The sequence below is a fragment of the Borostomias antarcticus genome (genome assembly GCF_949987555.1).
Source record: "Borostomias antarcticus genome assembly, chromosome: 21".
NCBI lineage: Eukaryota > Metazoa > Chordata > Actinopteri > Stomiiformes > Stomiidae > Borostomias > Borostomias antarcticus.
In genome coordinates this window covers 10,587,174-10,613,277 of record NC_140254.1, presented here as the reverse complement: position 1 = coordinate 10,613,277, position 26,104 = coordinate 10,587,174, and the positions used below count along the sequence as shown (strand labels likewise).

General features: G+C 42.1%; 1 protein-coding gene across 1 annotated transcript; it reads left to right on the top strand.

The window, feature by feature from the left end:
* Nucleotides 1-17,216: 17,216 nt before the first annotated feature.
* fam8a1a (family with sequence similarity 8 member A1a) lies at nt 17,217-24,458 on the top strand. Its single transcript, XM_084455667.1, has 5 exons — nt 17,217-17,716; nt 18,096-18,216; nt 18,698-18,821; nt 22,124-22,263; nt 23,491-24,458. The coding sequence occupies exons 1-5, from the start codon at nt 17,269-17,271 to the stop codon at nt 23,630-23,632; spliced, it is 975 nt and encodes a 324-aa protein (XP_084311793.1). The 5' UTR covers nt 17,217-17,268; the 3' UTR covers nt 23,633-24,458.
* The last annotated feature ends 1,646 nt before the right edge of the window (nt 24,459-26,104 follow it).

The following is a 26,104-nucleotide window of genomic DNA, read 5'->3' as shown; positions in this document are numbered from 1 at the left end:
ATTTGGTTCTAAACATTGTGGTGATTTGAATAAAAATATTAAAAGGATCACTCGCTTATGTGAAATCATTGCATGGTGAATATGACTTTTCAGTATATGTTAAGTACACAGCAACACACACAGGAGGCTGCATCTCTAAAACTAACATTCAGTGCTGGGTCTGAAGAGCAGTACCTTGAGAGTAGGCCTATGGTAATTGAAATGAAGATGTCCTCTATTTGAGGACATGTAAAAAAAAATATTATAGACATTAATAAACATTCAGTTGAAAACACTACATACTGTATACAGTTTATAAAGTCAAAATTGCTAGTCTTGGCTTATTGACAACACTGAGACACACTCAGCAGCTGGGGCCTGTTATGCATGCACAGTTGCTGGAGCTGGTTTGAAAGCACAGTGTGAGAACAGCTACATTTAAACCAGCCTTCACATAGTGGACTATTGTACAGTATGTGCAGAAACATTCATAACCAATATCTGGGTCCTAAATAAGATGCTCTTAAAATAACTTTTTTTTAATAATAATGTTTTATGTTGTGTGAACCAGAAATAGTTCAGGCTTGTATTTAGCACACGTCCACCAATGTTTCAGCTTAAATGTGAAAACATGTAAATGTTCAGCTGGTAGCCTGAACCTAAGGTCAAGTATCTCACCCTTGCAACTCCTCTCATGATATATAGTTGGCGGGGGACCCCTGTTGGAATGCTATTTTTAGATGCCACAGAGGAGAACTCTGCAGAACGGTCACTGAGGGGATGTTCCTTGTCCTTTTTTTTCTGTTCTAACATTTCCCATTTTGTACATATTTGTTGGTGTGCGTATGGGTCTCCAGAAAGTCCCTCCCTTGGCTGGGATTCAACAACAGATTGTTCTAGCAGCGACAGCCACTTTCCCACGGCAGGAAAAGAACACAGATGGACTGATTGATTGATGGTCAGCTAATTAGTAAAACAGCTGAAACAGGTGAAATTATGGGCCAACTTCTCCAGTGTCCGTTTTGGTGAGGACAATAGAGCCGACGGCAGCCTAGGCTGTGTAAAGTTTGTAATGGGTGGGACAGTGTTGTAGTACTTGAGTCTGACTCGAGTACTCGAGTCCTGATTTTCGTGACTTGACTTGGACTTATAGCCTGGCTTCGCCAGACCCAATTCGCAAAAATGCGAAGGGTCTGGAAACTCGCAGTTCCCAAGGGGCGTTACCAACGGACGTAGATCAAAATGCCTCTGGACACAGTTGGATAGACCTACAACCAATCAGCAAAAATGCCTCTACGGTACTCCTCTGATCCGTCATCTTATTAAACCCGCCCCATATTAGATAAACGGTTGTGATTGGCACGAACAAATTTCTGTTCAAGCGGATTCCGTTAGAACGGTTGGATGTCCAGACTCATCTGCTGAGTGAAATTGAATGTAAGTTTGCGAGATCAGGGAGGCGATGCCAAGCTAGGGCTTGACCTCTGATGACTCAGACTTGAACTCGACCATTGACTGCATTCGGACTGGGAAGTTGAAGTCTGTTTTCCCCAGCACTCCTCTTAGTAGGCTATCACTTCTTGATTTCATTGTTTCAAACAAGTGTCATCATATCATAGCACCTCATGATCTCATGACATCACCAATACTTATGTACGTGCATGTCAGCTCTTTGACTGTGCCAGAGTGGAGCACTGGAGCCCATCTTGGAACTCGATACAGACTCAACCTTGATGACTCGGACTAGGTTAATGGAGACTGGACTGGGGCTAGGTTCATGGAGACTGGACTCAGACTAGGTTAATGGAGACTGGACTGGGGCTAGGTTAATGGAGACTGGACTCAGACTAGGTTAATGGAGACTGGACTCAGACTAGGTTCATGGAGACTGGACTCAGACTAGGTTAATGGAGACTGGACTGGGGCTAGGTTCATGGAGACTGGACTCAGACTAGGTTAATGGAGACTGGACTCAGACTAGGTGAATGGAGACTGTACTCGGACTAGGTTAATGGAGACTGGACTCAGACTAGGTTAATGGAGACTGTACTCGGACTAGGTTAATGGAGACTGGACTGGGGCTAGGTTCATGGAGACTGGACTCAGACTAGGTTAATGGAGACTGGACTCGGACTCAGGTAATGGACACTGGACTCAGACTCTTCTTTGGTGACACGGACTCGAACACTGGGGACTCAACTACAGCACTGGGGTGTGATGCCAGAGGTTACAAGCTGGTAAGATTGAGGTTCAGGTTCGGTGCATATTACTGAGGGAGGGGGGATAGCCATGTGAGGATAGCAGCTTGTTGGGAGTAAAGCCAGGCTGACTGGCATTTTCTACTAAACTAAATAATTCTCCACCACTCGTTCAGCAAATGCACACTAATCACCCTCACAGCTTTGTTGAGGATAATAGTGCTGGCAGCTGCTGAGCCTCTATAAAGTTTGCAGTGGGGGTAGGTGGTTACAAACCAGTTGTTTTTTAATCACCAGGAATGTGTAGCAAAGATCAAAATGTACACTGTTTGATACATTATAATAGTGTATAATAATGTACTTTATAAAGACAATGTCACTAGGCTATATATAGTCACTGCTGCTGCTAATATTGTATACTTTTATTGATTTCTTTTGAAGTTTATTTATTTTTCTTTTTAATGATTTATTTTGAAGTTGTTCTTTTAAATGGGGAGAACTCTCATAATAAAGCTTTCGATATTCATACTAAAACTACAGTATGTACTCTTCTAGGCTAGACATGCCATTACAACAGGGCAGTTTCTTTTTATGTCAGAATCAGAATCCGATTTTATTTTGCCAGGTAGGATTTTACACATACTAGGAATTTGTTGTGGTCAGTTGGTGTATAACACTACTGGATAGACAACAGTGGGTGCAAAGACTAGACAGGACAGTGCAAATAGCAGTGCAAAGACACGACAGGACAGTGCAAAGACACAACAGGTCAATTCAATGACACATCATGCAGAGATAGGACAGTGCAAATACGCTGTCCCGTCTCAAGATTCCTTTTATTTGTCACATGTAATACTGTGTACAGTCACAGTCAAATGTTGCTGCCAGATTATGCTTCAGATAAACTATAATACTGAATCTCCAAATTAAGTTAAAAATTTACAATTTACAAAAATTAGGCTACAATTTTACAAATTAACACAAATTACACAATTACACTATTGTGTCTTTGCATTGTCCTGTCTAGTTCTCTAGGCAGTATGTCGCTATTAATAAAGATGACTGATTCTGAGACAAAGTTCATGTTTTAACTGTTTGTAGTGTGTCAGGGGTCACTCTGAAACAATACTCCTGTGCCTCATCCCAGCGCTGGGCTTCTTTATGACAGGAATACAGTCAGAGGGAGTTTCCATGTTTAAGAGGAAGACAATTCTTCCTACGACAGCTCATAGAGCAGAGGGCAGCTTTACATTAGAGAGGGAGAGAGAGAGAGTAGTCACAGGGCAACTATAGAGCAAAGGTTATGATTGGTAATCTCACAATACACAGACAATATCTTATGTGTCAATAACGCCAACAATCCAACTGTCCAACAGTCCAAAACAAATATCTATAGTAGTACAGTGTGAAAACCTACCTCACTTTAAAAAAAAATCTGATTCTGATTATGAACACTCCATAGAAGTAAACCTGAGGTACAGTACATGTTGAAATAATCTTAACATCTGAAATAATCTTGCCATTTTATGTGTGAATTAGTTTCATGATGTGTGAATTGTTTTCGATTCTTTTCATCATTTCCTACAGTTAACCTTTATTTCAGGGCTGAAATCTGTACTGTACGTGGATGAAGAGTCTTCTTTTGTGAATCTGTTTATCACATGCCAAAAGAAGTATATATATGTGTGTGTGTGTGTGTGAGGAGATTGTTTGGACGTTACAGGAATTAAATAACATCCTTTGTGCAACACCTGGAAAGCTCCACTCCAGTATAGCGATCGCACCCTTCCGCTGCCCTTCCTCGCACGCACACACACATGCACACGCATGCACGCACACACACATACACACACACATACACACACACACACACACACACATACACACATTCACCATATGTTGCACACAATAGACTACCATGCATGCTTGTGTTCAAGGCTACTGCAGCTATCTGCCCACTTCCCAGTCTGAGCACCTACAGTGCTGTGGGAAACCCTTGTTGAATTGAGAGACGTTTCAGCCATGCATTTCTAAGCATTCTGTTCGGAGACGCGTGGTGTGTAATAAAACAGCCACTGCTGAGCAAGGTGGTAGGATTGTAATCCATGGGTTTGAGAACCAGCCAAGTAGTGCAACCATTTTATTTTCAGAGAATGCTTTTTCTTACCTTACCAAACCCTAACCCCCGTGTTCCACGAATCTTAGGCACTCAAGTTGGATGCCTAACCTTAATAGTGTACAGTATGAATCACTAAAATTGGGAAATGCATTAATTTGGTAGCATTTACCTATTCGTCAAGTAGTTTGCATTGCCTTTAGTCTGTAGGCTACTACTGTAGTTGAGGAAAACCCTATTCATAAATGTGTTATGGAAGCATTTCTGAAGTGGCAAATTGTGCAGTCTTCATGGGGTACGCCAAGATTTTGAACATGTTGCTTGCTTTTACCCTTAGGCTACTGATAGTGTACCCAGAGATGTTTCTGACTATAATCCAGGCACTTCTGCGACTCCACGCTAGCTCCTGTTAACGTTAGCCACCTTTCTGTGGAAAACAAGACTGAAAAACCTGCCAATCTTTTAAAGAGCATCTGGTATGTTACTGCTGAGAGAAGGGTTGTGACCAGAAAGGGTTGTTGGGAGTGGAGGAGTAACACCTGACTGGCATGAATATCTACAAAACAAAATGTGTCCTTTTTCCATCCAAATTCCTCTGGGTTCATTGCAGGTGGCAGATTGTTATTGAGATTTCAAATGAAGAATAACGTACTCCCGCACACACTTTTTCTCTGCTTTTTAATCAGCCACCTTTTACCAGCCCAAGCCATATCAGGATGTGACACTGTAGTGTCGTACTATGGTTTGGAAAAAGGCTCTGTCATCAAAGCCCTGAAAGCTGGTTACGATCTATTACTTGGAAGTGGGCCCTCTTTACTTTTTCAGTGAACGCTTCCTTTGTTGGAGGTATAGCAGCTAGATTTGGTGAAGACATATGTCCTTTTCCGTTCTTTTTTCCCCAGACAAGTAGCCTTGTGTGTGTCATGTCCATGCTCTCCTTTATGCCATAACAGGCTGAGATGAAGGCAGTGGCTTGGTCAAGGACTTGCTGGAATGGTGCATCCACATTGCCAATAGCTAATAGATCGTAACCAGCTTTCAGGGCTTTGATGACAGAGCCTTTTTCCAAACCATAGTACGACGCTACAGTGTCACATCCTGATATGGCTTGGGCTGGTAAAAGGTGGCTGATTAAAAAGCAGAGAAAAAGTGTGTGCGGGAGTACGTTATTCTTCATTTGAAATCTTGATAACAATCTGCCACCTGCAATGAACCCAGAGGAATTTGGATGGAAAAAGGACACCAGTAACAGGGCACTGATCCCAATCCACCTACCAACCAGAAGATGTCAAACTTGTTCCAGACTACATCCTGAAGATGATCCGGTGTGGCTGCAAGAGTGAAACTCCTTGTAGCTCGAAGAAATGCAGCTGTAAAGTTCATGGTTTGCCATGCACAACGTTCTGTACATGTTTCAAGGTAGGATGCTCAATACCCTAATACGTAATATTATTACCATAACTTGGGCATAAATTGTGCTTCGTTGCCCACCCATTTTTTTTGCCTCCGCCCACCCACCAGATGATTTCTGGCTACGCCTCTGCAGTATTCATTTAGAATACATGACCTCCTTTATTAATAGTCATTGTAGACGATCCATTTGATGCATTTAATCCTATAATGCATGCAATCCAAGTCTCTATTTTTGTGTGATTTTGGCATTTTCAGGCATGAAGGGGCTAATATCTGAAAATGCTCAAGGGATATCACCGAGCACCCGCCTGTATTTTGAAGAGGTATCCCCCAATATCTTTCTACTGAGGGGTGAATTCTGGGGGAACATGTGTAGTATGTAGAGAATGATCTGTTATAATTACACCACACATTAGTTATGTTTTTTTCCATACTGTTTTTGTAATGCACATGTGCATAAGTGTGGGTGCATACTTACTGGGTGGGGATGCACTTGTTTGATTTAGTTAGATACATTTTGTGGGGGGAAGAGCTGCACCCCTTTTCATGTTGCTCATATTTTGTTGCCCATATCAATAAATGGACCAACACAATGCAAACTTAAGTTGTGTGTCGCAGCTAATAACTCCTGCTACAAAAGTTGTTTTACAGGCCTGGCTTGAAAGGGTTAATACTAATCATTTGGAATGCAATGCATTTCCCATCACCCCTTGTATGAAAAAACATTAGAGAATGTAAATTGGATGCATTTAATTTATATATTCAGCATGCAATAGTCTCTATTTTTGTGTGATTTTGGCATTTTTGGGCATGAAGGGGTTCATATCTGAAAATGCTCAAGGGATATCAGAGCACCCTCTTGTATTTTGAAGAGGTACCCCCAAGCTACAAGAAACAGCAAAGAAAAAAATTACACCCGACAAAACAAGGTTCAACCCCATGGCTCCCGGACTAACCTGGGCAGTTGGGTGTATCATTGAGTTATCCTCAAATGTTCTCACAATCCTCTCATTCTTTGTGAGACAATCATTTTGAGGTGAGGAAGAGAGACAGTAGAACATCATACCAATACAGCAGTTATTGAGGTTAGCCAGTGCTCCCTTTCAATTCTTTTCATGTGTGAAATTACAGAATTTCAGAGAAAGAGGAACCAACAGTAAAGAGTTTTATTATAACAGAGAGCCCCATTGCAGGGCTATAATTTATTTCATCAGGGTTTGATTGAGTGATCAAAATGCATACGCAACACTCTCACATAATAACATTATTATTCAGTAGGCTATATTACTGCAGATATGCATTTGAATGTGGGAGTGGACAGTTTTCATGCTGCCGCCATCAAAGATATCATTGTCCTCAGCTTTTGCTCCTTTTGTTAAGTCTAGTGATAGGCTAAGCCAGAACAGTGATTTATACATTTCTTTATGTAGAACAATTTGAATAAATCTGAAAATGAACTACTTTTTCTATTTTATTTTTTCTCTCTAGAGGCTTGCGTTGTTTTTGCAGTCAAGATGAAAGCCCACACTCAAAACAAAAATCAAAACGACTTTAAGATAAGAGATAAGATATGTACTTGAATAATCCCGTAGAGAATTTGGCCATTTCAGCAGTGGGACATTACAGCATAGGCTGGAATACAGAATATACATGGTAGGCCTAGTGAATATACTGTACATAAAAGAGAACAAGGAATATATAACAGTAGCCTATGTATAAAATATGTATAATATATAGCCTATACATACATACAGTACAAACATGCATACTGTATAAATATGTAGGCTATAATAATACTCAGACATACATACATACATACATACATACATACATACATACATACATACATACATGCAGGCACATCTCCACAGCACTCAGGAACACATTCCCAGTAATCCCCAGTTAAAGTCAGAGCCTAGACTATATTTTGCAATTTCAATAATATTATTATTTAAAACTAAAGGATTTTCAGTTCCCCTGCCTGCATATGATGGTCAGATTACAGATACACCTGATCTAAAGGTTGATGACCATAGTATCAGATGAATGAAGTCAAGTATGTTAGAGAACTGGGCCATGGGGAAATAAAACAGTTTAGGCACTCAAAATGTTGTTCAATGCAACAGCACAAAACACATTTTTAGAACTCAATAAAAAAAACAGCTCTTCTGTCTATCTCATCCTCTCCTCTCAATCTCATCCTCTCCTCTCTTGTGTGTTTGGACTGTAACAGGACACCGGGTGGCTCACTCTCACCCAGATGCATGCTGGGAGGGAGGACTTGCTAGGGGGAAAGGTATGGGAGTAGGGTGGGGTTGATCCCAAGACGCTGATCTTAGATCAGTTCGGCCTTTGATCCCCTTCTGGGAATATTCCCCTGTCCTACAGACGGAATCATGCTCCCCTGATCCCAGATCGGTATCCGGGGGCAACAGAACAGCTGGCCTCAGCTATGTCGACATGGCCCCAATGGAACCGCAGGGAGGCTGGTTGCCATGCAACAGCCATTTATTCCAAGTCCACTAATAGCCGCTGATGAACTCTGATTTCATCAACAGCAAGGCCGCTATGCAACGCTGACCGTCTGGTCCTTAATGGAAGATAATACTTTTACTTTGAAAACACAGAGTGAAGTAACATCTGTGAGAATGTATATGTCAATAAAGATTTTGTTTTGATGTAGGATTTCCAGATTGGACTGCTGGAAGGAAAATAACAAACAGTTTTTGTTCATTGGACATAACAGATGAGCGCATTCGGTTATTTTGAAGGATGAACAGTTGCATGCATGGGTTTTTGCTTTTACAATAAACAACTGGGAATTCATGAAAGGGTCTTTTGAAGTTGGCATAACAAGAGTGTTACAGGAGCTCCCTGCTTGGAGTTGGGCCCCCAGGAGAGAGGGCCCCTTGCTCTGAATTGTATAGGAGCAGGAAGGCAGGGAGTCTTAAAAGAAGGGGTGTACAACTTTGCACCATAGCCAAACAGCTGACACTTTCATCCAAAGCAGCTAGAAAAACAAGTGTACATTTAACTGTAGTATATTCATCTGCACATGCAGTTAAAGAATCATGATTTAAGTAAGTAGCCTTGAGAACCAATGGTTCTGGAGCCTAGTGGCCCATAGGACAGAAGCCTATCTCTTGATTCCTTAGTGTGAGGCAGCTTGATGTACAAGAACATCCCCTGGACATGACGCTAGTACTGAAATCATGGTTTGTTAATGACAACTTGACTGACAAGCTGTCTATGTTGAATCAAAACCAGAGGAATGTACCTGATACAATAAACCACAAACCACTGCTGCGTTAGCAGGTCTGTACATTCCTCCTCCTCCTCCTCCTCCTCCTCCTCCTCCTCCGCATACTGTGAAACAGGGAGCATGTGATCTGTAATCCTCACTGGGTGACGGGGAAGGGAGCTGTGAATGAAGTGATCTTTATGCTGGGGAATGTGTCTGGAGAGAGAGAGAGTGAGAGAGAGAGAGAGAGACAGAGAGAGAGAGAGAGAGAGACAGAGAGAGAGAGAGACAGAGAGAGAGAGAGAGAGAGAGAGAGAGACAGAGAAGGAAAGAGAAACAGACTGCGTGTGTAAAAGCAAGGTGGGGGATGCCTCAGATGTTTTCTGTTGATTGTGTATGAAGAGCTCTCTCTGACTACACAGACAGTATTTCCTCACAGCTTCCTCACTGTGCCCCTGCCTGCGCTCAGAATGTACTGTGTGGTCGTAGGAACGGGTCACTTTGGGTCAACAGTGCAGCATTTTGTCTGGTCTAGTCATCGGATGATAATGCAAAGAGAGGGAATTCAAGGCATCCAGACGGAGAATGTTATGGAGAAAGCCGTTTTGTTTTGGTTTGTGCTCCACGAGACGACTACGACCTTCTACAGCAGGTGTGTCGAGGTCTCAGAGACGGTTCAGCATGTCAGGCCATAGTGTTCGTCTGCCCATGCCTGCAGTTGGAACATAATGTTACCAACAACCTCATTCAACTCCAGCTAGGATACAATGATGAGAGATATCAGGAAATGGACTACTATGGCCAGACACCAGCAATGAAAACAGGTTAGAATATAAGCCTCCTCTGTTTCATCATATTGAAAACCGTACATGCTAAATTTTTTACTTTATTTATAGAACTTTATTAAGGGAATGAGTTTGATGGTAAATCAGTGAGGGCCAGCGCCGTTGTTTCGCGGTGAAAGGTGATAATTATAAGGGCCCACAAGCAAGCAGGGCCCACAAAAAAAACAAGAGGTCCCTCTTTCTATGACGAAATTATTCTGCATTTAGATCAGTCACACTAACGCTGCATCAGAATTCAAATTAAGCCACAAATAATGCAATACAGATGAAAAAAAGTTTTAATTTCCTGAGCAATATCCCCCTTCTTAAATGGTTTGGTCCATGCCATGGTTCATGCTGGCAAGTCTCACCTCTTTTGACATTAACGTCACTATACCGGCTGGCTGTGAAATACTAGCACTAATAGCCTAACGTTAAATCATAAACATCAAGCCCAAACATAAATCCAGGCACCAGAAAAGAGTGGAGAGAGAGGCCAGGAGAAAAGGCAGCAGAGCGGGAGCCCATAAGCATGTTTTTTCCACAAGAAAGGTGAGAGTAGCTATGTTAAAGGAGTAGTAAAGGGAAAAATCATGTTTAGCCCTGTTTTAAGGTTACTTATGATCATATACAATGGTTCAGATCAAAACATTGACAAAACTAGCACTTTTGAGAAAGTTGATTAGTTGTTATACCACCGTTTAGGTCATACAATGGATGTGGGTGGGCACCTTGAAAAATCATTCAAAAACATGTTAAACTCTCGATTTCAAAGACAAGCTGGCACACTTGCAAATACTTCCTGTTCAATACATAAAAATCCAGTAGCAGCAGCCAGGACTCCATTCTCATGAATGTTTAAATTATAATGTGCTATGCTAGCTAGCAGGTCCTGTTGACATGACTTTTTAAAACCTTTATGTGCTGCTACTCAGAGAATCAGCTGTGGCCTCGTCTGACCTAGACACCCACCCCCAGCCCCCAGAAGATGCTTTATATGGTGAGTGAGTGAGGTAGACACTGGTTGGCCAGTTAAACTTATTACTGAACTACTGTACTGAATAGCAACATGTAGATGTAATCCAGGTTAAGATAGCCTACTGTACATATTAAACAGTTACATTAGATAAAGAAATTCATGGTTAATAAATAAATAAATAAATAAATAAATAGTGTTGTTAATTCATAGAAATTCATATAGAATTGATTTCAGTTTAAATGCTGATTTGTTCAGTTCATTTTTGTTATTTTAGAGAGGGTATTTGCTCTTGAAATAAGAGAGGCGTTTATTAGCCAATCAACAGCCGCCTAGCCAGCTTCCTGTAAACTCTACAGTGCTACATAGATTTATTCCCAAGTCTTAAGACACTGTTCTGTTCTTACTGTCTACAGAGCCAGGTCCTAGCCAGTTAGAAACAGAGAGTGAAGGGAGTGAAGAGGCTCATAGTAGTTCCAGTCATGAAACTGCTACAGACAGAGACAGTCCAAGCACAGAAAGTACACAAGTAAATGTCTATGGAGAGGTTAATTGGAAAAAGAACATAGAAAAACAGAAAAATAAATACAAAATGATACATAATTAAAGGGGTCGAAAAAAGTGGTGACGAAAAGTCGGAGGGGTAGGGGCCCACACCAATATTCTTTAAGGGGGCCCAGAATTCCTAGCAACGGCCCTGGTGAGGGCCATAAGATTTATTTTTGCTCTTTGCAAAAAGATGAGTCTCCAATATGAACACCATATCAGCCCAAACCAGTTAGTGTTTACCTATTCCCTTGTACTTAAATAGACCTAGTTACTAATGGAGAAACAACCTCTAATGAGCTCTCTTGGCTTCAGTGACTAGGCTACTCAACTAGGCTTTCCTGAAAACAATAGGCGGTCGGAACACTCTCCAATGCGCTGTCTGGAGCAAGCGATACACAACACACACTTCCTCCCCATGGAGGGGAAAGATAACGACAGCCCTGATAGGCCAGAGGAAAAAGGAAGCCATCAGTCACAAGCTGACCTTTTTCTTAGTTAAAGGCCAAATGCCCCCAAACCACATTTTAACCTCTTCAAACGATTTATGGAACCACAACAGACCTTTAGCTTTAGTTCCTATTGTGCTGTATGAAGATGAATGTGTGTATGTGATTCATGTACAATGTGGTTTGTTTATAATATCAGATTATCCCAAAAAAAGAAGGAAAAAACTGATACCACCAAACTAAACTCTAACATAACTCTATGGGCATATCTCCACTGATATGTTCTATAGTCTAGGACTACATTTTCTTGTGTGTGAAAAGGTCTACGTCTCTGTGATTGAAACACACTGGCTCAGCTCCCTCAGAAAAGCTGTTGTCTGCTGTTATTCCTCGATGACTCCACAGCTGCACGTTAAACAAACAAGCGGCTACACTGGGTCAAATGTCCTGCTGGCCTCGCTGGCCTCGCCGGCCTCGCTGGCTTTCTCTCACAAGGCACTTTTTGATGGGCCGAAAAAAGCAGAAGCAAGAGTCAGGCCACAGGAGAGGACGAGGTGGGGAGGTGTGGTAGGGGGGTTTGGAAGGAGGTGGGGAGGTATGTTGGTGTGTGTGTGTGTGGGGTGGGGGGGTGGGGGGGGGGGGGTGGGGTTTGAAGGAGGTGGAAGATGAACCTGGCCCCCGGGTAATTACTGTTTTTTTGCTTCCCTCTGGAATATGTAGAGAGTGGGTCGTATGCCCACCTCCCTTGTTCTCTGTAAAGCGCATTGTGTTGCCTCTGGGTATGAAATGTGCTATACAAATAAAGCTTTGATTGATTGATTGATTGATGAACCAAGGAATGAAGTAGTAGAATAAATGATGGATGAAGGAAAGTTCTAGGATGTGAATGTGTTATTGTTATGCGAGTCAGAGCGAGTAGGGACAGATGGTTGGGAGGAGGAGGAGAATGTGGAGAGGGAAGAGAAAGAGGTGATGTAGCTTACAGTGAAGAATGAGTCAGAAGTTCAGTAGAAAGAGAGGGAGGAGGAAAGGGAGGAGGTTGGTAAATGTAACTACAGTAGCGCTAGGTATGGAGGTGACACCCATATGTTGTCCTCTTAATAACCCACACGTGTGTTTCTGGTGGAGAGATGTGAGAAAGCGAACATGATTCACCTGATCAGGTCTCCTGGTGAACTCTAAAGGCAAGGCCAGTTAAAAAACCCTACAAAGTAGCTCTTACTATCCAACCACTCCTCTCTCTCTTTCACTCTCTCTCTCTCTCTCTCTCTCTCTCTCTCTCTCTCTCTCTCTCTCTTTCTTAACAGGGAGAATATAATTGGTTTCAGCTCATGCCATATTCTTGTTAGTCATCTCTTAGGGAAGGTTGTGTTTCAAATACCCAAAATTGACTGCTATCCATGTCTGAAATGTATCTAATTAGTGTAAATGTTCCACCAGCTGTGGGTCATTTTGTTGGTTTGCTGTTGCCACTATACTGTATGTTCAATCCCATACTGTACTCTTTCCAGGGTGTAAATTAAATCAGATTTGTTGTTTATCAAGTACAGGTTATGGCAAGGTTTTGCTGATCTATTTAAATAAAGGGCAATTGTATGGTGCATAAATCATTAAACACAAGTCTGTTTTTGATATTAGTACACTCAATTATTTTATTACACAATGTATTCATTATTATTACCCACATAATTTTACACGGTAAACTTTCAGAATTCTGTAACATCATAGATGGGAATGTCACCTAAAATCGTCTAATCTTCCTGGTGGTGAATACCAGTCACCATCTGCACCATGTCCTTCTTGACCACATTCTCTTTCAGGAGCCTTGTCCCTTTAACATGAGACCATTAAATACATTCCAAGTAGGCTAAATCACTGAACTTTGCCTTTATGTCTGATGACAAGAGATTATGCTTTGTGGTTTGACAAGGTAGTAGGTCAGTAAGAAAAAAAACATGACTGGAATAATCACTTCCCACACACAGAGAGCAGCAGGGAAATTTTAGGAATGTATGCTCATTAATCAGCTTTATGGCACATGTATCTAGCCATTCATTTAAAGATGTTACTCCCTAGAATCATTAGATGTTTCTTATTTGACTGTTCTTGGTTGTTAGTGTTACATCTGAGGCAGTAGCTGAATTTCTACCAGATTAGGGTCAGGTCATTGGGGTCATTCAACATTCAACCAACGCTTCACAAGGGAGGTTGAGCGCATAGGTAGACCTATGTAACATTCTCCAAGGCAATTTAGGGCAGAGTGGCTTATAGGAAAACTGGACCCATTTTCAAGTCAGTATCTACTTTCTGCTTTTCTGAAGGGAACCAATTTTCAGAGGAACGAGATGACGAACCTTCCTGTGGTTTTCTCTGTAGTCCCATTCTCTCATTCCCACTCAACAAGGTCTGCAGTAGGGGACAGCTGACCGTCCATAGAAATGCACTGTGCACACATTTATGACTGTCGACCATTTTGAATCAGTCACAGTGACAGCTCTAATCGCTACTGTTCTATCAAAACATGATTGATCTGATGTATTCCTTTATTTAAGTGTCATGCTTCAAATGAAGCCAAGGAGCCCATGGAATTTAGTAAACAAAGGTCAAACATAACAGAAACATCCAAAATACAACAAAGGTGTTCATAATACCACAAAACACACACCACACCCCAGAGGTAGGCCTGTGAGCTTAAAGGTTGAGAGAACATTTCACGTCACTGAACGCTCCCCTTGGTACTGCTGTCCGCACCGCGCCCCCTATTATGTTCAAGTGGGTCACTGCACCAGTTACCTGTGTTGACACAGCATGGGGTTAAAGGAGTTATAGGAGTTGTTCATGAAATGTTGGGAGGCAGAGCTCATCCATTCTCACCAACACAGAGCAGGAGGGACACGTTTTCACAGTGGGTGCCACAAGCTGATCCTAGATCTGTGTCTGGAGGCCACTTCAACCCCAGTGCACCCCAGCTGTATGGTGGACTGTTATGTCATTGGCTGCATATGGAGTGTGTTGCATAGAACGAGAAGCCATCAACTAGGTGACAAAATCAGTAGGACTGAAGAGCAGATGAGTCTAGCCCATTCACACATGCGCACAGACACACACACACACACACACTAACACACACACACACACACACACACACAAGCACACACACACAGACACACACACACACACAGACATGCACCACCTCCAAACCGTAATCCCCCACTCATCGGGGTCAGCGTTTGCCAGCCACAGCTTTTATTTGGCCCTGATTATTTTTGGTCCCAGTCACCCATTGGTCTGTCGGTGGGGATCACGCTCACCGGGGTCCGATTCCCCTCCGCCTCACTGGGTCCATTCAGCGGGCCAGCACAGCCATTAGGCCAGCCAGACCTAACACCTAGCCCGCCGACCCGGGCCAGCCCAGTCAGCAAATACACACCCTGCCCATCCCCCCAGAATAAGGGAGGGGGGGGGGCTGGAATGGTTTGTCTTCAATTGCAGGGAAATGGGCTTGAATGAAACAGTAAATAATAGATCAGCAGGCTTAGCACTCAATACTTTGAAGTTTAGGCTGACTTTCAGAGGCCTCCGCAGACCTCAGTCTTTTGATGAGGGAGGCTGAGAGATAGACAGAGGGAGGGAGGGAGGGAGGGAGGGAGGGAGGGAGGGAAGGAGAGAGAGAAAAAAAGTAGGGAGAGGAGTTGTGTAGCACAGCTTTTCAACAGCTGACCAACCACCTTCCACTGTTCATAGGAACAGGGCATCGATTTCGGAACTGTTTTGGTAGTTTGTGACCCCAATGACCCTTGTTGGGGAGGGGGGGGGGCATAAGTCTAACCCAGATCTATAGTACATCTCAGTTAAAAGATGAACTGATAGCTCATTATGTTTGAAATACCACTAAACAGAGAACTTGCTCAAACTTAGGAGAAAAAAAAAGTGACACACTGCTGCTCTCTTGTGGTATACAACATGTACTGTAGCCTGAAACATTATCACAATTGTATCAGTGGTGTGTTGAAGATTCTCAGTGTTATAGTTTATTCTTAACGTTTATTTACATATATAGAATGTTATTATCTGCTATTGACCAGCTATGACCAACTATTCAACACTGCCCATCCCCGACCCCAGCAAACCCAAGATAACCATGGGAAAATTTACCTGTATTACATCACCGGAGCTTTTTAAGATTGTCATTGAGTGTAATTCCTCCACAATATCCAATCTTCGATTCATTAATGAGTAATACTTCCCCATAGTTTCATTTAGCTTAGCTGTTGGCCTTCATGCACAGTTTGTCCTTAGGGGAGTATCCCAGTATAGTTTTACTTTGTTGTATTTTTTTTTTTATGTGTTACTTTGTCACCCTCTATAGTTAAGAAATGCTTACTACGGCTTCAAGTTAGACCAAGCAAGCAAAATCTAAACTTCTAGCTTCTCACTTGGCTCAATAAGAACAGGACTTTCCCTTTGTATCTATGGTTGTGAGTTCAAGCCCTGGATGATGCAGAAGAAACATGCTAATGCCTACTCTGGTATTGTACTGTTTGGATTTCAGACACATTTTAAACATATTTTAATATAAGAAGTTTTAAATAATTAGGGTCCGGGCAGAGACCCTCATGTATTTATGTCTCCTTCCTCTTCCTCCTCAAAACGCCCGGCCCTGACCCAGTGCTGCGCAGCAGCTATAACTATGTTAGTTTTGTAGTGTCCTTGAGTTTGAGAAAGGTGCTTTTTAAATCCAATATATTATTATTATTACTACTCTTATTGTTACCGGAAGCCAGTGCAGAGCAACTAAGACTGGACTAAATGCTCTGTCCTCTTGGTTATTATTATTATTATTGGCTAAATGTTACTTTTGTTTAATTGTCAGGAAGTTATATCATGACTGAAAGGTGTGATTCACGTTTTCTGTCACCTGTATATGGAATGATACTTTAGTAATACAGTAGTGTAAGCCTATGTATGAATAATAGCCAATGGACAAAATAATCTGAGATCTCTGTCTATCAACATACAGAAGTGGATCCAATATCTGCAGAGCCGCAGAGCCGCAGAGCAGGCCAGGGTCTACCCAGTGTGATGTGGGGTCTACGTCTACCAACGCAAGCGTGTGAGCGCAGCGTTCAGTGGATCACGTTCCACTGTTGGACTGTTCCTTTAACAGGCCTGAGGTCCATACCATTATCATGAAATTAAAGGGGTGAGTAAAATCACAAATTGTTTAAAAAAAGGAGGAGAGGGAAAATAAATCCGTAGTATGGAATAACATTTTCACCAAACAAAGGATAAATTATAACTTTGCATTTCTTTACAGTATGCAGCATCAACACTTGACTGGAAACCTAAGCGCATGTTGTTCCGGATTTTCTGTTTTGATTACCACAATGGTATCTTTCACAATGAGTTAAGTTAGCTATCTTGCTAGTGAGCTAGCATGGATGAAGGAATCAGGAGATTAGCTGATAGGAAAAGGACGTCTAGAAAGACTTAGCCAGCCAAGTAATATTAAAGATTGGGTCAGACATGGCTACGGCTACTAGTAACATTGCGTGTGAGAGTCGGCGGAATTCCACCGAGAGCCCAGAACAAGAAACCCATCAAAACGCTTGCGTTAGCACAGCGGAATACTGCGCAAAGTTGCAGGAATGGATGTGGAACTATTATTGGGGGTATGTGAACTGGCAAAGCTGGATGGCTTTTTGTTCGTGTCCCTTCCCACCAGCACCACCGTGCAGTTTCCCCTTTCCTGGCGGCCAGGCAACCGCTGCCGCTTCTTCACATCTCGCCGGACAACCGGCGTTCGACGCTCGCAACTGGTACCCCAACCACCCCTACCCCAACCACCCCAACCACCCCTACCCCAACCACCCCTACCCCTTCAGCTTCCCCGCACCGCCGGAGCATGGGACGCCCACCCCGCCTCATGATGCAAGACCGGTGCAACAGCAGAATGGCAACCCACCTCAAGCAGGTAGCTAGTAGCAAGCCAGCAAGACAAACTACTGTCATTGATATTGTAACATAGCCTCTGCAAGCGTAGTGCTGAGCAGGCACTTCTTGACTGATATGAGCTATAGCCCTTTAGCAAGCACGGGTGTGGGAAAACCAGCTTATCTGCTTAGACTCAGGAGCACATAGTGTACTCCTGAGCTCTTGCGAAACCCAGGGGCCTACCTTACAACCATATCACCTGCCCCAACAAACAAATTGGCTCAGGTAAAATGGATTAAATGCTTAAAGTAGCCATACAGGCTGTAAAGTGACTTTAACTTAATTCTCTAGGCGTAGGAAGTCTAAAACGAATTATTTAACTTGAGTAAGCTACCTCTTATCCTGAACCCTTCTCTCAGGAAGGGAGTACACCATCCCCTCACCCCTGCACAGGTTCCTGGCAGAGACGGTGGACTTCTTCATCCTGTTCTGTGTGAAGGCAACCATCGTGCTGTGGGTCATGTACCTGAGTGGAATGAAGTGAGTGAGTGTGTTAGGCCGTATTCATGTCCACGGTTTAGGACTGTGAGAGATCCATGCTCTTTTGATGTAGACTACTAACAGGTGCAGCATAACAGATAGAATATATCCCTATGAAGAGCGTTTTATCTATGCGAGTGTTTTATCATATACTGTCATGGGTATGTCATATACAGTAACCAACAGCTTCATTTGATTTGATTTGATTTGATTAAATTCATGCTTGCAGTGGAGCCAAAGGCCCACTGAAAAACGGCAGAATTTTACAATGAATAAAAAAGTTAAGAAGAAAACAGACAATAACTTAGCATATACAAACAACTATAAAGGTTTAAAATATTTCAGGGTAAAAACAGGGATCAGGGTTCATAACCGTAGATCTAAGTCCTTTCCACACGGTATCAATGAATAAAGCAATTCTGACTCTGATGGTCGTTAATGTGATGCTGAGTGGGAAGTGCTCCTCTTTTTTGCTTTAAAGGGACATTGCCAAGTTTATCACCCACTTCATTGTTGAAGAGATTGATGAGAACACGTCTATGGAGGACCTGCAGAAGATGATGGCTGTGGCGCTGGTCTACAGAATACTAGTGTGCTTCTATGAGGTGGGTAGCCTACTAGTACTACGCCTTACTCTACAGAATACTAGTGTACTTATATGAGGTGGGTAGAAGTACTACGCCTTACTCTACAGAATACTAGTGTACTTATATGAGGTGGGTAGAAGTACTACGCCTTACTCTACAGAATACTAGTGTACTTCTATGAGGTGGGTAGTAGTACTACGCCTTACTCTACAGAATACTAGTGTGCTTCTATGAGGTGGGTAGTAGTACTACGCCTTACACTCTGCATTCTCTCGCTCAGGCCTAGCTTCAAGCTAAGTGTCCACTAGCTCTGCTCCCCTTAGAGCAGGGGTGTCAAACTCTGGCCCGCGGGCCAAATTTGGCCCGCAGTGTAATTATATTTGGCCCGCGAGGCAATACCAAATGACTACTAGAGCTGGCCCGCCAGTATTATACAGCGCATTCACCGCTTATACTACAAATCCCATAATGCTCTACTGTTGTTTTGGCGCGTCAATCAAGACAGGACCCAGAAACGCCCTCTCTTCTGTGACAGTAGTCATAGCAATCTCATACTACAACTGTAACCGTGTTACCCCTTGTTAAAAATGGTGAAAAGAAAGGCAGAAAACAGAAGGTTTACGTTATGTAACGTCTCACTGTGATAGAGACACCTGTGTTGACCTAGCCGGCCGCTGTGTTTGCTCTGTTCCTGTTCATTCAATCCTGTCTGCCTTCTTGCCGGCCTGTCTGCCTGCCTGTCTGCCTGGCTGTCTGTCTGCATGCCGGCTGTCTGTCTGTCTGCCTGGCTGTAGGACAGTCAGGGTTTTACAAGCTTCTCTACTGAGCAGATGGAGCACCAACACTTGTGTCTGAGGGCGTATTCACATATGTTAGTGCACACCATTGATGCGCACCAAAAGCGAAAGTGATAAGTTTATATTCAATGTTAAAGCAAAACTTGTTTGGGTCCATATTAAAATTTTCATTTGTTCAATGTTGGCCTGCGACTTTGTTCAAGTTTAAATTTTTTGCCCACTGTGTATTTGAGTTTGACACCCCTGCCTTAGAGTATCAAAGGGAGCCTCTATTAGCCTGTTTCCTAGTATACACTATGTGCCTGTTCTCTGCATTTTCCCCTGAAGTGTACAGTATGCACTTGTGCATTCTGCCGCAAGTATTGGAAGGTTCATAAGAGTGCATTCTTCTAAATTTATTGTAAGGAAGCGCACACTTCATGGGGGGAGGGGAAGGGAGGGGGGGCAGGCTGGCATACATTAATGCTGAATTTCCCTGAGGAAGAGTGAACAAGTGTTTTCTTCAGGGAGCAGGGTAGAGAATCTGCCTGCAATGAAGGATACATCAGCCTGTGTTCTCCACAGAGGGGTATGATGAAACAGTCTCATCATAGTTACCTGAGATTAAGTCAGTCTTGTGTACTCACCCTCTTCACTGCACCAGAGGTGGTTATCTGAAAGTGTTGAGTGATTCTTTAGCTGAAAAATGTCATGTGTGGCGCAAAGGACCCTAAAGCAAGTTCCAGCCCTCTAGCTTCAAAATGTTCCAATTTGAACTTGATCTTCTAGACAGTTTATAGCTGAGTTATAGCTGAGTTAGCTACAGGGTCTAGACAGGTAATAGCTGGGTTAGCTACAGGGTCTAGGCAGGTTAAAACTGGGTTAGCTACAGGGTCTAGACAGGTTATAACTGGGTTAGCTACAGGGTCTAGGCAGGTTAAAACTGGGTTAGCTACAGGGTCTAGACAGGTTATAACTGGGTTAGCTACAGGGTCTAGACAGGTAATAGCTGGGTTAGCTACAACCCAACTGACCATCTCTGGAAATACCTGAAAATAGCTGTGCAGCAACGCTCCCCATCTAACCTGACAGAGCTTGAGAGGATCTGCAGAGAAGAATGGGAGAAATACCCCAAGTACAGGTGTGCCAAGCTTGTAGCGTCATACCAAAGAAGACTTGAGGCTGTAATCGCTGCCAAAGGTGCCTCAACAAAGTACTGAGTAAAGGGTATGAATACTTACAGGTGCATCCCAAAAAATTCGAATATTGTGAAAAAGACAAATATTTCACTTCATATGTAATGAATCTATAATATATGAAAGTTTCACTTTTTGAATGAAACTATGGAAAATAATTTTCTGAGATGCACCTGTATGTACATGTGATATTTCAGTTTCTTAAAAAAAATAATAACATTTGCGAAAATTTAAACAAACACAAATTTCACCTTGTCATTATGGGGTATTGATGGGTTTTAAGAGAAATATAATGTAACACTTTTAAGTATCTATGTTCACTGGGATGGCGCCTACAAGAAGGTCTTATGACACCTACTGGATGTTTACAGATCCTACAGGGCCTCTTGCACACTGAATAGGAGTAAGGTTCACCCTGTCCACCACGCCGTTTATCAGAACCCTAGCTGATACCGATATGCAGGGAGAGAAAAACCAGTATTTAAGGAGCGCATTCTGGCCTTGAAGACGATTTTGACAGGCAGATCAGAGAGGGTAGACAGACTTAGTGCAAGTGTCTACTAATTGAACTGTCTATGTATGCTGAACTCTACAATAAACCTGTTCATTGCCGCCTCAGTCCCGTGTTGGAAGTGAATTCTTCATTGTCAGAGGAACAGACAAGATTGTGGTTTTAGCTGGCTGCTGCACTTTTATTGAACAAACAAAAAAACACAACGCAGACCAACAGACAACATAATTAAGAAAAACACCAAAAGCCAACAGTATTGTGGGTAGATTATTTTTTGGAAAAAAAACATTTTTTTTTTTTTTAACAAATTTAATCCATTTTGGAATAAGGCTGTAACATACTGTAACATTCTGGATGGGTTAGCTACGAGGTGAAATGGTAGTGGAAACACCACATTGACACATACATCCTGCCCTGTTGCATCAGTCATTTCCTCAGACACTGAGCTTGTAAACGCTCATAATTGTGTGGCTGTGAAGAAAAATTTTGTTTTTTCAAAAAGCCAAGCCTGTGCTTATTTAAGTGAGGAGAGCAGAGCCTCAGTAGCCCTACACTCATCTCACGCCACTCTGACTTGTGGGTAGTGTCAGGTTACTGTTCATATGATGTTTGCCTGTACTAATGTGTTATTTGATGATGATGATGTCTTTATGTTTGTTTGATCTGTGTCAATATGTGTGGATTGATGAAGCCAAAGACAAACTTCCAACCGTCCTGGTGGAGGCCAACAAAGCTCTTCTAATTCTAACGTTTGAGTAATAAATGTTCTGTTTGTAAGGACAAGAAGTTCAAATAGAAAATGATTGACAGACTGTTTGGTGCTCCTTGTCCAATCAGATCATCTGTATCTGGGGAGCGGGCGGGGCCACGCCGGGGAAGTTTCTCCTGGGGCTGCGAGTGGTCACCTGTGACACTTCGGTCCTGGTACGACCCAATCGGGTTCTGGTTGTCCCGGCTTCAAACGTTACTCTGTCAGCGTAAGTCATCTGATCAGTTGGGTGTAGTTGTACTGTTAGCCCATGGGCCAGAGCCTAAAATTGCACTTGTCGGTATCACTCAGGGTGGCAAAACCTACTTATAATCTTTGAAAAGATCCATGTCTGTAGAGGATATTTTGATATGATCACCATTCCTGAGTGGTAGCTGTGTCACAGTAACCAGCTCATGAAGTTATCCACCCCTAAAGTAAATTTTTAGACTCTGGTGCATATCCTGCCTTAGGCTCATTGTCCCAAACTGGTCTTTATGCATTTGTTTAAATACACAATGAAAATAAGGGATACAACAGTGAGGTTAGCAACTACTTGGAATAGTATTAAAAACATTGACATTCACATAAACTTAGTCAATGATACATTTAATCACATATACGGTATATCATTAGTGATGGGAATGTGAAGGTTACTGTATTGTTATCAAGCTCTGGTGTTAAGATCTAAGTACACACTGCTGCTAGCATGCAAGTGTGCGTTCAGGCTAAATATTAACATATTCCCATCACTAATGGTATACTGTATATGGGATTAAATATCATTGACTAAGTATGCGAATGTCAATGTTTTTTTATGATGTTGTTTATAATATTCAAGTAGTTCCTAACCTCACTTTTGTATTCCTTATTATCCTGTTTTTGCATTTAAACAAATGTATAAAAACCAGTTTGGGACCTACAGTAACTGGCTTTGGTCGAGTTAGTTTCTTACTATCTTCCTAACTTAAAGATCACAATCACCTCTCACAATGAAATAATACAGGTATATTGTACATTTAGAGTCCTGTGAGTATTCTTGTTTTTGTGTTTTGTGTCCCTGGTTGAATTAAAGCTATGAAGGTTCCCTTTAAAATGATACCAAACACAATATTATAAAACATTGAAAAATGTCCTTACCATGAGCCTAAACCAGGATAGGCAACAGCATCTAAGATGCAATTTACTTTATGGTTATCATAGCTATCAAAGTGTTGCCACCTTGAGTGGTACCGGAATCTGGTCTGGTCCATGGACTATGTAGGTCTCATTCACAATGTACATTTCAAATTGACTGTCCTTCAAAGTTTTGTGTGTAACTTTTATGCAATCTTAATCATATTTTGTACTTATTGTTGCTTTCTTAGGCACAACACTACGGTCAATAGTCTCAATACTACCGTTTTAGTTCCTATAGAAATGTTGGCTTGACCTCTTGTCTATCTGGGTCCCACAGCTCCACCGTGCGGGCCCTGAACAAGAACTTCTCCATTGCCTTCCTCTTCCCTGTCTTCATCACCCTGCTCTTCTTCCAGCACAACAGGACGGTCTATGACATTGTGGCCGGAACCATTGTGGTGCAACGCAGAGGGGCCTGATAACAGGGCCCGCCCTGGAAACACCCCTGATAACAGGGCCCGCCCCCTTAACACCATAGGGACTGCTCTGTAAACACCCCTGAAGATCGGAAAGGATCGGACGAGGCTTAGGTCTCGAACTAGAGGAAGTCCTAGTCCAGCCAATCAGAATGGGAGCTGAGGCTGAGATCTCGATTCCATCAATCAGATGTGTTTTGTAGAGCGCTTTTCACAGTAGTTCTTGTTACAATGTGCTTTACAGAGCCCAAACATAACCCTTTAAAGCAAGGAGATGCACAGTGGCGTAGAAAAACTCTAGTGGGAAGAAACATTGAGAGTATGTAGAGTATTGTAGAGTTTTGATGGTGGAGCCTCTCATCTCAGATTAACAGAAATTAAATTCTAGCCTAGTATCTAGAAGTTGATTTGGGATTCGACCCCTATTTATACAGATCTGGGCCTTTGGGCTTGAGAGGATCTGCCTTGTAGATAAAGGCTTGTATTGAAACCCACTCAGGACGACAGCGGTATCGAGTAGTGTCTGGGTAGACCCTTGTCTGTTGTTGGTTGAGAACACTTGTACTGAAGAAAAATGGTATTCTACAACTATATCTTGCAAAAAATAGATTGTTTTAGCCACAAGAACTCTCAAGTATTGTTTTCTGGATATTGTGCTGTATGTTCCGTAGGTCTATGCTCACACACGATGTTTGGGAAATGATCGGGTTGTTTTAATGTGTTGGCATGGACAGTGAGTCTTGATGTGTTTAGGAAACTCTCTTTATTGGACGTTTTAGGTCAAGTTGATTGGTTTATTCATACTGTATGATCAAGTTGATTGGTTTATTCATACTGTATAATCAAGTTGATTGGTTTATCCATACTGTACTGTATGATCAAGTTGATTGGTTTATTCATATTGTATGATCAAGTTGATTGGTTTATTCATATTGTATGCTGTTCTACAATCTCTTGGGTTTTTATTTTTGAGGGTTAGGATAAAATGCTAGTGGAGAGTTGATGCTGTCAGTCAACCCACTGCAAATGGAACTGAAGACTGAAGTTATCCGTTCTATGTGCCTCTTTTGGATGAGAATTTCTAATTAATAACATGTCTGTCTGTGCCTGTCTGTTTCTCTTCGTCAGTCAGACCTTTTCAGACATTTATGAGTCCGTTCCATTTCACTAATTGGAGTAGTGGGTGTAAAACACACGTATGCGCACACACACACACACACACAAACCTTGTCCTCAAAACTCAGGGTAGATTTCCCTCTCGTGGTGTGTCATGGTAGTGACTGCTCGAGTACATTTACACACTCTGACGATGTCCAACTTGTGTTCTTTGGACGCTGAATGTGGTCACAGTCTTGCTCCAATTAACAACTTAAGTCTGAGCCTTGCAGTATTACCAATGATCTGAATTGTTAAACTGTGATCACTTCATATTAATTTTAAATACTCAAGTTCGTACTGCTTTTGAGGACTTTTGCAGACTTTCTTCTTCTCAGTTCTGTGATGTTTATAGACACCTTATAATCATAGAAAAATACAAAATGGCTCTAATAGTCTTTTTGAAGACTTTTATACCTCACAGCTCTGTCACAGCAGTCTTCCTAATACAGCATGCCTACATGTTTTGTTACAGTAGATGAATGGGATCCTCCTGGACTTGTATTATAGCAGAGTAATAAATAACTTATGGAATCTTTGATGTGGCTGTGGTTGGTCTGTTTGGAGCAGTCCCGATGTTTGTCCACATGGGGGTAACAGTAGCAAGCAAATGGAGTTATGAATTAAACCATCTAGGGGACTGTCTGGACAAGTGTTTAGCAGACATGTTTGCTGGTGGTGCGTGAGCGTGTGTGTGTGTGTGTGTGTGTGTGGAGGGGGGCAATTTGCAGTGCCAAGGAGTTTCCAGCTGGTAGTTTTGTGTTATCTTGTGTGTGTCCTTCCTGTGTGTGAGTGTGTGTGTCTCTCTTTCTATATGCTTCTAAGCCTGCCTGTCTGCCTGCCTGCCTGCCTGCCTGCCTGCCTGCCTGCCTGTCTGTCTGTCTGTCTGTCTGTCTGTCTGTCTGTCTATCTACAACAAAATTTGCTGTCCGCCATATGGCCTTGGTCTGAAACTGTCACTCAGTTGACACACATGCCTCAGTGACCATGACCTCAGTCCAAGTGTTTTGAAGTAGTAGAACTGGTATATTTAAATAATCTGACTATGTTGTTACTGAAATATTTGGCTTAGTTTTACTCTTTATAATCCCAAAAATAAACTAACCAAATGTATACCAATATACCAAATAAACCATTTGTAGATAATCACTACTACTGCTACATGGTTTGTAAACAATTCTAAATGATCTCTTATGTATGGGGTTGATATAGGAATCAAACCCCTCTACTAAGTCTTGTCTATTAGAGGGCCATTTTTTAGGCTAAAGTGGGTTTCATTACATTGGTTCTGTATATATATTCACTTATCATTAACTAGAA

Excerpts from the sequence above, each read along its gene's own strand:
- fam8a1a (XM_084455667.1), top strand. The coding sequence starts at position 17,269 with ATGGCTACGGCTACTAGTAACATTGCGTGTGAGAGTCGGCGGAATTCC. Across the intron at positions 18,217-18,697 it reads ATGTACCTGAGTGGAATGAA|GGACATTGCCAAGTTTATCA; the intron begins GTGAGTGAGTGT and ends TTTGCTTTAAAG. Across the intron at positions 22,264-23,490 it reads TCAAACGTTACTCTGTCAGC|CTCCACCGTGCGGGCCCTGA; the intron begins GTAAGTCATCTG and ends TGGGTCCCACAG.